Below are 12,163 nucleotides of genomic sequence, written 5' to 3'. Positions count from 1 at the left end.
ACCTACCAGCGATCTCCTAAAACATTTGCTGAGTCAACAGAAACTCTGAATTATGGGTTTTGTTTTTCTGTTTTAACACAAAGATTGACCTTTAGTCAAAGGTGCACACACACACACACACACACACACACACACACACACACTAATATTATTGATAGAAATGGGTCCTTATTTCCTGTTGTAGCCAGTGAATTCTTTGGTGATGTTTCTTCTAAGAATCACATTCTAAACCTCTAATCGTCACCAATGATTCCATTGAAATTGAGGAGAATGGTTACATAAAGCTGGGTCGCTCCTATCTAACAATGAAGCTGTTAAAAATCCCTTTGATTTATACAGGTAATTTCAGAAACCAATACTTCTAGGAGCCCTGGAACAAGCCCATCCAGGCTATTCCCCAGGCGATGATTTAAACCCCTGTTCTGTACTTGCCATTGTGGAAAATGCGAAAATGTATCATGTGCACTGTGATCTTGAATAGATACATTCATTGTCAAGACCTCAATGAATTCCCAGTGCCTTGAATTTTTAATGGAAACAAATTCCTTCATCAATGAAGAGAGTGTAACGCTGCTGTTCGTTCTGTTTGCAGGGGATCTATTTATCCTCCTTTGGCTCAATCTGCTATGACAGTGGATAGTAACTGTCAGCATTTTGGTGTCACCGGGGTCAGGTGGAGGGTTCACTGTGGAGGACTACGATATTTACTGAAAGCAGAATGCTTGGCATTCCACTGTGGGGATGGAGAGGAAGGTGGCTATGTGTTTTGTTTGTCAGGAATGAACATCTTCTGGTGAACATACCCCAGGGCGTGACAGCAGGGCTCAAACCAGAGCAGGGCTGTCACATCAAAGGGCTCTTATCTTTGTACATCAGCCAAGGATGTACTGTGGCTTCACAAGCAGCAGGAACACACACACCTTCTCCTAACAACCTGTGTGGGACTGTATGGAAAATCTGACAGAGAATCAAACAAATGAACCTAAGATAACACGAGGAGAAGGCACAATTTATTTGGAGATGTCTTTGGCTTTGAAGGAAGCTCTGGCATTTCATCAATAGGATATATCGCTATCTCTTCCCCCCACCAGCTGTTGTATAAACACTAAGAAAGGTACAACAAAAGGGATTTGCCAAAGCCATAAATTAAATCTATAGCTCTTCTTCCCAACCCACTTCCTCACTCCACCCCTCTCCCTTTCAGGATAAACTAAGAGACATAAGTAACTATCTATTATTAACATTGGGGGAAACAAAATGGCAATGATTTATATAGCACAATACTAACTGCTTACAGAAACAACATAAAATTGCAAAGGTCCATTGGAAAATATAAGTGTGACTGAGATGACATATTTATTGGTACAGAAACATTAGTCAGCCCACACCAGCGGCAAGAGCCCTTTCCCATGGAACAACCAAAGAGGGATTGCAAAGAGCAGCGAGGGTTGAAGTGCTTGAAAGCTTGTTTATTTCATTCACATGCAGTGTGATGTCATGGGGGGGAGGGGAACTCCAAGGATAGAGTTTTTGAGACTCAGCTCCTACGGCCACTTTTGCCACTCACTGATGTTTAGACACCAGCGCAAACCAATTCATCTCTCTGAGCCTTCGATTAATTCTTGGTAGAGAGAGGGAAGCTAACAGGAGCCCAGTCTCCTCGGTGTATGGTCCTGCAGGGACGATGACCTGTAGGGTCATAATAAAGATACTGACATAGATGAAAAGCACCTAAAGAGCAAAAGCACTAGAAGTTTAAGGAGTCACGGTGAGTAAATCCCTGTGTTGGCATTCATAAATTGCTTCCGAGGACTGTTCTCTTCTGCGGTTTATTTGTTTTTGCTTGTAAAGTGACCAAAATATCTCTTATTTCCCCCCTTTCCTCTCCCAAGATTATCTGGTGTCCTCTGCACAACCTTAGCAGATGTGAGGGTACCAGAGAGGGACAGATGAAAGAAGAAATGAGGAGTGGCAAGAAGTGGACTGGGTCAGCAACAACAAAATCCCAGATGATCAGCTCAGCTGACACCCTCTTTGGTTTAAAGAGTAGGAGCCTGTAGTCCTAACAGGGCACAATATTCAGAGCCTTTCTCAGAGCACAATGGCCTGGAGGTTTTAGAATTTCCTTCTTAACACTCCCTCCACCCACACACCAGGATTGTTCTTGGAACTCCTATTATGCTCATAAAGGTTTGTTTGGCTTCTGAGAAAATCATTTCTCAGTGACTGTCTTCTAAGGAACATGTCTTCAGCCCAGCCTAGAATCTGTACTTCTGGCTAGTCCATCTCTACTCTGTTCTATTACAGACTTCTCTACTGCCTGCACTATTATCTCTTCAATGTACTTGCATCTTAACTCTGCAATAAAATTATATATTCCTGGAAGAAGAGATCATGTTCTTCTAATGTTCCTATATTCATGTGTCCATGTCATCCCTCCATGCTTCCCTGCCCCACCCCCACCCCGCTGCTCCTACTGCAATGCAGGAGATGCTCTGCATACAGGTACTGAATTAGCATCAATCAAAAAATTAAAGTTTCTAAACCTATGCTTCATACACAGTCCTATGCTGGACACTAGACGAGGAATTTAATGACAAAAGCATACGGCGCCATCCAAATCCTCTCCTCAGGGAGGTTCTTTAAACTGCAGTGAAATGATACCAAGGAAACCTAGTTAGATAAGAGGGAATGAAGAACAGAACAAGTAAATATAAAAGATCTATTAGAAGTACAGACACACACACACACACACACACACACACACACACACTTAAAAGATTATTGACAGTTCTAAGTAAAGAGAAAAAAACATTGCAAGGAGGAATTTGTAGCATATGACAAAACATATGACAAGCACACAAAAGGTGGAAGGATGGTGATTGGAAGTAGACTGTGATAAGGGTCTTAGCTTTTTCATGAAGTAAAGAATACATTTTGAAGATAGATTGCAATAAATTAAAGACACATATTATAATATCTAAAAGAAGCACTAAGAGGCATACGTAAAAGGTCAACAGAAGAGACAGAATACCAAACATTATTTGATTTAATCAAAAGACAGAAAAACATTAAGAAACAAAGAGCAACTATAACAAATGGAAATTAACACCAAGATAGAATACAAACAGCAGTTAAATGTACATACAATAATTAAATGCAAATTGACTAAACACTGCAATTAAACAGTAGATATTACCAGTCAGGATGAAAATCTAGGGCTATGTGTTGATTCCAAGAACACTATAAAGATAAAAGGGACAGATAGGACGGGGAAACATATACTATGCAAACACTAAGCAAAAAAACCTGTATGATCAAATTATTAACTGCTTACAGGTATATTTAACAAAAGCTGTCCAAGACCTCTAAAAACTATAAAACTTTGCTGAGTGAAATTAAAGAATAGCTAAACAAATGGAAAGATATACCATATCCACAGGTAGGAAGAGTCAGTATAGTTTAGATGCCAATTCTCCGTAAATCAATCTATAGATTAAATGTAATTATAATCAATATCCCAGCATGACTTTTTTTGTAGAGATTGAAAGCTAATTATAAAATTTATTTAGAAAAATAAAGGAGCTGGCAGAGTCAAACCAATCTTGAAAAAGAAAAACACCAAAGTTGAAGGATTTATTCTTCCTGACTTTAAAACTTATCATTTGTTATATTTTGGTATTAATTGGTGAAAGGATCAATAAAGCAATGGGAGAGAATAGAAGAACCAGAGTAGCCCCCACACGTTGTAGTTAACTAATTTCTGATAAGAGTATTAAAGCAATCTACCAAATAATGTTTTATCACATAAAAAATAAACAAACCCAACACTTCTCTCATAACATATACAAAAATTAGCTCAGGATTTGTCACTGACCTAAATGTAAAGCTTAAAATTCTATAACTTCCAGAAGGAAAAATAATAGAATATCTTTATGACCTTGGGGTAGGCCATGATTTCTTAAAGAGAATATAGCATGTACTCAATATAAAAGAAAAAAAGTGATAAATTGCATTTCAGCAAAATTTAAAACTTCTGTTCATGAAAAGACATTATTAAGAAAATAAACAGGCAAACTACTGACTAAGTGAAAATATTCGCAAGCTATCTCTCACAAGACAGCTATCAGAACACAGTAAGGAACTACAACTTAGCAATACAAAGAAAAATAACATAAACAAAAATGGGTAAAAGACTTGAGTAGACAACATTTCTTAAAAATGATAAGCAAATAACCAACAAGCACATGAAAAAGTGTCCAACATTATCAGTTGCAAATTAAAACCACAATAAGATACCATCCCATAATATACTACCATAGATTAAAAAAAAAAAAAAGACCGACAATAGTAAATACTGGAAAAGACATGGAATAAGCACCCAAGGTCCCTATCTTGCTGGTAGGAATGGAAAATAGTACATCCGATTTGGGAAACTATTTAACAGCTTCTTGCAAAGTTGCAAAAAACCGACCCAGCAATTCCACTCCTAAGCATTTATCCAAGAGAAACGATGCCCACAAAGATTCTACACGAATGTTCATAGCAGGTTTACACATAACAGCCAAAAAACTGGAAACAGCCTAGGTGTTCATCAACAGGAGAATGAACACACACACTGTCATACAACGGAAGAGTACTCGGCCAAATAAAAAGGAACAAGCTACTGATACACGTAATAACATGCAGATTGTAATCTACTTGAACTTCTTCCTACCTTCCACTCCAAGACAGACACTGTGTGAAGGACTGAGGATGTATGTCACTCTAGAGCCATACCTCTGATTGACAGCTAGCTCTGTACTTCCTGCTTGGCAAACGGAAATGGGGAAACAAGAACTAAAAAGGGCTCTCTGGGACCAGTTCTGGAGAGCTCAGCTCCGGATCTTGGAACGCCCAAGGAAAGGTTACTTGGCTAGCTCCCCTGTCTCAAACGCTATGGTGGGCTCATGCCTCTTTTGGATACCTTAGTTAAATGTGGTTTCCAAACTGGATGGTGTTCAGAAGTACCCGGGGAATGTGCACAAAAGCGGATTCTTGGGAGTAGGCCATTGAATCAGAATTGGGGGACGAGGCTCACACAACTGCACAAAAATGAGGTATACCAGATGTTGCTAATGATCATTTCAGTCTGGGAGTCGCTGGAAGGCTAATGCCTGCTGCCCACTCTGGGTGCTATAATGGTAGATTCGATTGAACAATTATCAGCAGACCTCCAGGCACAGATCTTTCCATACACTGTCCCCAAAACCATCACTCATGGAAGATTAGGTTGCATTTTATTCCCCTCTGTCTCCTAGCCTTCAAAGAGGAAATGTAGACATGACAAGGAAGCAGAGAGACAAAAACAAAAAAAGTAGTGGGATGAAAAAAAAACAACAATGAAAAAGATAATTAAGTGGCTGTGCAGAAATGTGAGCATAAAGTGTAGAACTTACAGCAAAGGTCAAACAAGAATTTAAATTCAGACCTACACAACTGGAAAACCGAAGGACAGATGTGTCTAATTTTGTATTATATTTTGACCCAGCTTAATTATATCTATTTGACCCAGTTCAATTATATTCCATCACTGACTTCAAAAAGAATATTCAACACTCAAAGCAGAGGTGCCAAAACCATTTAAGCTGTTGTTATATGCTGTTCAGGCTTCCTTCCTCCCGCCACTGCTTACCCCTTAACTCTTTGCAATCCAGCCTCTGCTCTCAAAGTAATGTCTGAAATCTGTTCTCTCCGTGGCTACCAGTAGTTGGGGAGCTCACTTACCAACGTTCATTCCCTTTTCAAGCCTATCTTTCTTGACCACTCTGCAGCATGTGAATCCATTTACACTCCCTTCTTGAACGTCTGTGCTCTCCCGACTCCTGGATCCAGCCTGTTCTGTTCTGTTCTTGCACATCGCCCGTATCTGGTACAAAGTCTCTGTGATCAATGCTCAACATGAGCTAAGTTCTGGGTCACAAAACTGAGTGGAGACCAGGCTCCACCATCAAGAATCTCAATTTAGTAAGATATTCTCCTTCCTTTACAATGTAGTCCCTTTCTTGGATCCTCTAATCAACCTCTCTTTAAGCACAAACACACCCAAAGTTCCCTTTTGTTCTGCTCTCTAGTTTTCCCACAGTGATTTCATCTATTCTTTTCAGAGATGAACCCCAGTTATGGACCTCCAATCCTGATCTTCTCTACCTTTCATGGTCTATCCCAAGCCAGCCTTTCCTTTTGGTCCCCATTTTCTTTCAACAAGCATTTGGGGCTCAGTCTAAATTGGGCCTCTTGCTATTCTTCAAACATGCCCTTTCTATTCATACTTCCATCTGTTGGAAAACTCTCCCCGTCTATACGTATAGAAAAACCACTCATTCTTAAAGCCCATTCCAAATGCCACCTCCTGCTAGAAGACTTCTCCGATTCCTTCACTGGTCTTCCATTTCCTGAAACGAGATGTGCATTCTTTCTCCCTCTTTCTTCCCAGGCCACCCCGTGCATCTCTAAGGCCCTTTTCTTTACCTTATGTTGAACCGTTTGCCTATAAATCTTCCACACTAGCCTGAGGCTTCATTAGGCAATGAATGTCCTTGTTTAACTCTGTCTCCCTAATGTTGCCTCGCTTACATGGATGCTCAGAACCATACTCAACATACTGTTGTTGTATTGAACTGAAATCTATACACTCAGGGAAAGACCATGACCACAGCCTTCCTTCCCTACCTGTCCATCCGTCATCACTCTCTCTTGAAAACCACTCTTAGAAAATAAGATTTGCAGAATAAAAGAAAACCATTCTTTTCCCCATAAGATGTCTTACTTTGTAGATGGCTAAAACTTCCCTCTAGTCAGGAATAGAATAATGGTTATAGGCATAACTTCGGAACTCTGATGTTCCAAAGAACACTACTGAAAACCACCACTGCTTCAAATCCCTGAAGATTTTACTTTTATCACTTTAAAGGCTTTTAAAATTAGACTTGACAAAGAACTCAACACTACTCTTTGTGGAAGCATGGAAAGCCAAGAATCCAAGAACAGCTAAATAGGCACATGGGGGCCACCGAATCTGGTAGGCATTTGCGAGTGCATGCACAGGTGCATGTGAAATTTAAAGCTTCCAAAAAAGAACAGGCATGCACTCCCATAGGTGTTTATATACTCCAGTTTTGAGTGAACGGGGTATTTGGCCTTTGTACGTGCCAGATGCAACAGTGTAAAATGCATATAGCAAGAAGGGGAAAGAACCAATTAAAAATGCAAGTAGTAAAATTACGGTGGTGGCATAATAGATAATTTGTTTTGTAAAAAATTCTTAAAGTTATTCATAAATCTTCGTTTTGAGAACATCCAAGATACGCATATTCTAGAGTAGCACAAGTTACACCAGTAAAAAGCTCATTCATTTTGAAGTACAAGTCAATCTGATCTTGAGCTTCTAGATGCACCCTTACCAAACCCAACCAAACATAACCAAACCCAGCCAAAACCAACCAAACCCATTCAAACCCAATCCAATCCAAGCCAACACAGCCAAACACAGCCAAACAAGAACAACAACAACATGGCAGCAAAATGAGTTAAATCAGAAGTGAGATATAATCTAGATCAATAGTTTTTTTCAGAACACATACATGAGCTTTGGGGTCACTTTTCCTTTTCAAGTAGCTATTTTAGACCTACCAAAGATTCTGAAAAGATACATCTAGACTTCTACCTTTTGGTTTACTGCACCTTGAAAGGGTCTTCTAGCATTTACTTAGAAAATCTGTTAGGAACTTTAATCTATATGTAAGAAGGTTCCAACTTATTTTTAATATAGATAAAATACTTGAAAAATTAAAGTTTTAAAGCAGATTATAGTCTGCAACAGATGGTGAATACCAGGAAAAATGTCATTTACCTGTGCCCACTATTGTAGAATTGTAATTAAAAAGGGGGGGGGGCGGTGGAACACTGCAGTGAAGATGAAATGAAACATGAGCTTAGTCAATTTAAAATGAATGTCACTCATCTGTAAATATATTTAATCAGGAAAATAAATAAGATAAGAAAGAATCTCTGTGTTTATTTAGTCATGATTGATAAGCTATTTTATCTTAGAAAAGTATTTAAAATTTTTGATAAAAGAAATATAACCTTTTAGATAAAAGGAGTGTGTCTCAAAATCCTGAAATAGTTTTATATTATCAAATAATATATAAAGAACAGATAGAGGTGCCTCAAAAATAAGTTACCCATAAGTCTTATTTCTGGTATTGATCATTTTTTTCTTTCATGTCTAGTGATAATTTGTTTTATATTAATCTGTGGAAATTACTATGTATACTATTTTTATTTGTAATGACATAGAAATTCATGAAAATTATTAGGAAAAATACACGACGATGATGATTTATGCTAGGTTTACAAAAGCTGATCACTTCTAAAATCAAAGAAAACAATAGACATATTAAAACAGATGTTCAATTGAGATTTTTAAAAAATAGTAAAAGAAAGAAGGAAAATCGTCTTCAAAGACTCAGAAAGAAATTCATAGTGACATTTGAATGTTTAAGTATCATATAAAATTTTCATAACTTTCCTATCAGCAAGCTATAAAAAAAAATAAAACGTTTTCATCATTACATTTTAATTTTTGGAACTTACTTTCAAAATCCAGGAAAAAATGTGGATAGTTTTCAATTTCCCTGGTAAGGACTTTGAGCAAGTTTCCCATGCCAGCAAACCTAGGAGAGACAACACAAAACCATAATATTGTTAGCAGTATACAAAATCAATAAAAGGGTTAAACACATCTGACTAACTTGCATAAATACCACTGGATCCCCATAGCTATGTCTGAAGTCCCAGTATCTTCATACCGGGAGATGAGTAAAAACTCAGCAAGAATTTCCATGAAAAGAATCAGGCATTTTAGTTACAGGAGGTACAGTTTAGGTATATTCTGCAAAATGATCCCTTTCCCTGAATCTTACAGTTAATATTTCAGTTTTGCTTTGTTTCCGTTCCACTGATGTGAAACATACTATGTCAATGGACAAGCACAAGAGAGAGGGTATTATTAAAACATCTGTCAAGAAAGGTAAGTTTCTTTAAGTTCCCAAGGAAGAGAGTTTTTTAAAAACGCCAATTTACAGCCTCAGGGACCCCTCTTGGCCTGTATAGGAGTCCACATTCCCCAGAGGTGAAACCCCTAGGCAAGCAGAGGCATCCATAACTTGACATTTCACTGGTAAAGGGATTGGGTACATCATGAAGTGTCAAAATAAAAAGGTATAATGTCCAAAAAGTTATTCTCAATGAAGCCGCAGCCTAAGGCATTTGCAAGAGTGAATCAAATCTACAGAGAAATAACAAATTGGTTACATTTTCTGCAATCTCAACCTAATAAAAAAGAATAGAGAACACGTATTTATTATTTAAGTAAACAGCAAAACTCTACTGCTCTCAGCTCTAGGTTAAATTATCTTCCTCAGGAGGCCACAGGTCCATTCATTCATCAGGACACACTGTGGAGCTGCAATTCGATGCTGGGTGCTGTGTGCTCTCTGGAAGGAATTCCTCTCACTCGTGACTTAGATAGCTCAGCTTGTGAAGGATCAACTTGAAACACCACTGGACCAGTAAAAGGGAACTGCAGGGCTGCTATTTTTGATGCACGCGGCTTCCTACAGTGTTTATGTTGCTACAGAAATTTATATATATGTGTATATATATATATATATATATATATACATATACATATACATATACATATACATATACATATATATATATATATATATATATATATATATATATATATATATATATGCCACTGGAAGAAAGATGTGATGAGAGAAGAACCCACTAAAAGGATCACTTTGTGCCTGAAAACACATAACAAGCAGTTCCCATGGGTGCAGAAGGTGGTATAATCTAGTCTCCATAACCTTCCTCAGAGAAAAACACTGGAGCACTCACAGATGCCATCTGTGCGGTCAGTCAGCTAGAAAAGGGACCCTTCAGGAGGCCTGCGTGCAGTTCTAGTTGTGTTTCCTGCTAGCTCTTACCCAGGGCAAGCTAGTTCACTCTCTGAGCCTCAGTTTTCTCATCTGTAAAATGAATTTGTGAAATGTATGTGTTTCATCAAGTTGTGAGGATTAATGAGAAAAACATAAAATGCTTAGCACAGTCCTTATGGAAAGTGCTCAAGAAATGTTAGGTGCTATTATATTATTATATTACTATTGATGAAGACGATGATAGATACCACTACCACCACCATTATCACAACAGCCTTGGAATACTTAGGATTCTCCTGTGAAAGATGCATTAGATAGGTTGTATGCAGCTCTAGGGAAGAGAACTAGGACCAATGAGAAAATAATGAGGAAGATCTTCATTCATTGCTATGTAAACAATTTCTAACCATTAGAATTGTCTGAACATTGTATAATTCGCCTTGTGAAAAAGTGACCTTCCTGTCCCTGGTGGTGTTTTAGTACAAATATGCTATATCAGCCCTTACAAATTTTGTAAAAATGGATCATGTGTTGGGCAGAAGATTGGATTGGATACTTCTTAGACCTGTCTCATCTTGAATTATATAACTATTTGGGCATGTATGCACATGTTCACACACACACACACACACACACACGCACAGTGAGAGGCAAACACCATGCTTCTGTCTTCCAAAAGAATCTTCCCTATTCTTTCTGTCATTCTTCTTTTCCTCCTTTGCTTTTTATGTACACCTCCTTTGAAGATACTTTTGAGCAAAGCCTTGTATGGGGTAGGTTCTACCAAATTAAAATTTGGAACTGAGATAGTCCATCCCTGCCACGGAGCAACTTTCGTAAACCCTCCCGTGTCTCTAAGAATCTGTTTTCAAGTTAATGAACAATTTCAATTCAGACCTGGAGGCACTTCTTGTAGGAAGACGACTCTACTGTTTAGTAACGACCCTGAATTTCAGATAAAATGCCTTAATGGAAGTTAAATATTCTTAATTTCCCTAGTTTTGTGCTATTAATGTGTCACAAGAAACCCGAGTAGATTTAGCTTCCTCCTAAAACTCTGTCTTGTGCATGATTTTACTGTCAGAAGACGTAGGTGGGAAATATGTCAACCCTTTAAAATTAGTAACAGAGTGGAAGCAACACATGTGGAAGTACCTTCAAATATTAGTTGGCTGAAGAATTCTATCTGCTCAGAGGTTATTTAAGCTGGTTGGCTGATATGGTCAAATATTTCGAACCATGATTCTAACATCGACCGAAGTCAATTAAGGAACTCCCAGTATGCAAGACATTTTATATCCCAAATAAGAACTGTCTGGAACAATGACTGTGGGACATTATGCAGTATTAGGGGTCAAGTCCAGCCCTATGGAACCTAGAAAACATGCATTTCAACACAAGCTCCTTGAATCACTACAGCAATATTTCATCTCCTTCATGGCAAATGATTTGATGCATCCTGCTTCCCCCCAAAGTCGCCAAGAATTCACGCACATATATACTGGTTTAAACTCTGCAAAGTCAGTTAACATCACACAGATGGTCACTGAGTAGAGACCGTGGTTGTTTTTAATTGGACCCAGGGCTCCACTTGGAAAGCCCCCTCACCCATGGGGCTTCCATCACAGCCCCAGCCATAGTCCTCACGACACAGCCTCTAATCTTGCCAACAGCTCAGTGCTTGTAGAATCCATTGCTATGTACCGTGTTACTACTGAGATGGCTTCGTTAATTCACATCAAGATGATTTTTAATATTTCATCTTATTCAATAAAAGAATTTACGAGAAGTTAATACGTACTAGTAGGATATGTGAACACTTACATAATGAAAATGGGAGAAAGAGAAGAACAAAAGCAGAACAAGAAGATGAAGGTAGAGAGGCAAGTGGTACATGAATCATGTCATCCAGACCATAAGGTCATCACATTTGCTGGAGATGGCTTATCAGTTTGGACCTGAGCTTCTTCTGACAGCCAAAACAAAGGAGAAAAAGGGATCTCTTTCCAGATTTGGAGTTTGGAAAATAAAACAAATGGGTTACACTGAGCAAGTACAGCTTTTAGTGATTAAAAAGAAAAGGAAAAAGTGATCACGGCTCAGACAGTGGAGAAAAGACAAATCTCCAGGTAAGAGGAGACTTTCACAGAGGAGGTGGAGTAATACCG

General features: G+C 38.4%; 1 protein-coding gene across 4 annotated transcripts in view; it reads right to left on the bottom strand.

Moving 5' to 3' along the window:
* CYRIA (CYFIP related Rac1 interactor A) overlaps window positions 1-12,163 on the bottom strand; it is a 98,729-nt gene that overhangs the window by 19,958 nt on the left and 66,608 nt on the right. For all 4 annotated transcript variants that reach the window (XM_074331710.2, XM_074331711.2, XM_074331712.2 and 1 more), the window contains one exon: window positions 8,638-8,717. In XM_074331710.2, the coding sequence (XP_074187811.1) occupies window positions 8,638-8,707 (70 nt within the window). In that variant the 5' untranslated portion in view covers window positions 8,708-8,717. The remainder of the gene's footprint in view (window positions 1-8,637; window positions 8,718-12,163) is intronic.

This window comes from Rhinolophus sinicus, chromosome 2 (genome assembly GCF_057876585.1).
Source record: "Rhinolophus sinicus isolate RSI-liver-muscle chromosome 2, RSI-T2T, whole genome shotgun sequence".
In the NCBI taxonomy this organism is placed as follows: domain Eukaryota; kingdom Metazoa; phylum Chordata; class Mammalia; order Chiroptera; family Rhinolophidae; genus Rhinolophus; species Rhinolophus sinicus.
Note: the sequence above shows the minus strand (reverse complement) of the source record. Positions and strands in the feature narration are given on the sequence as shown.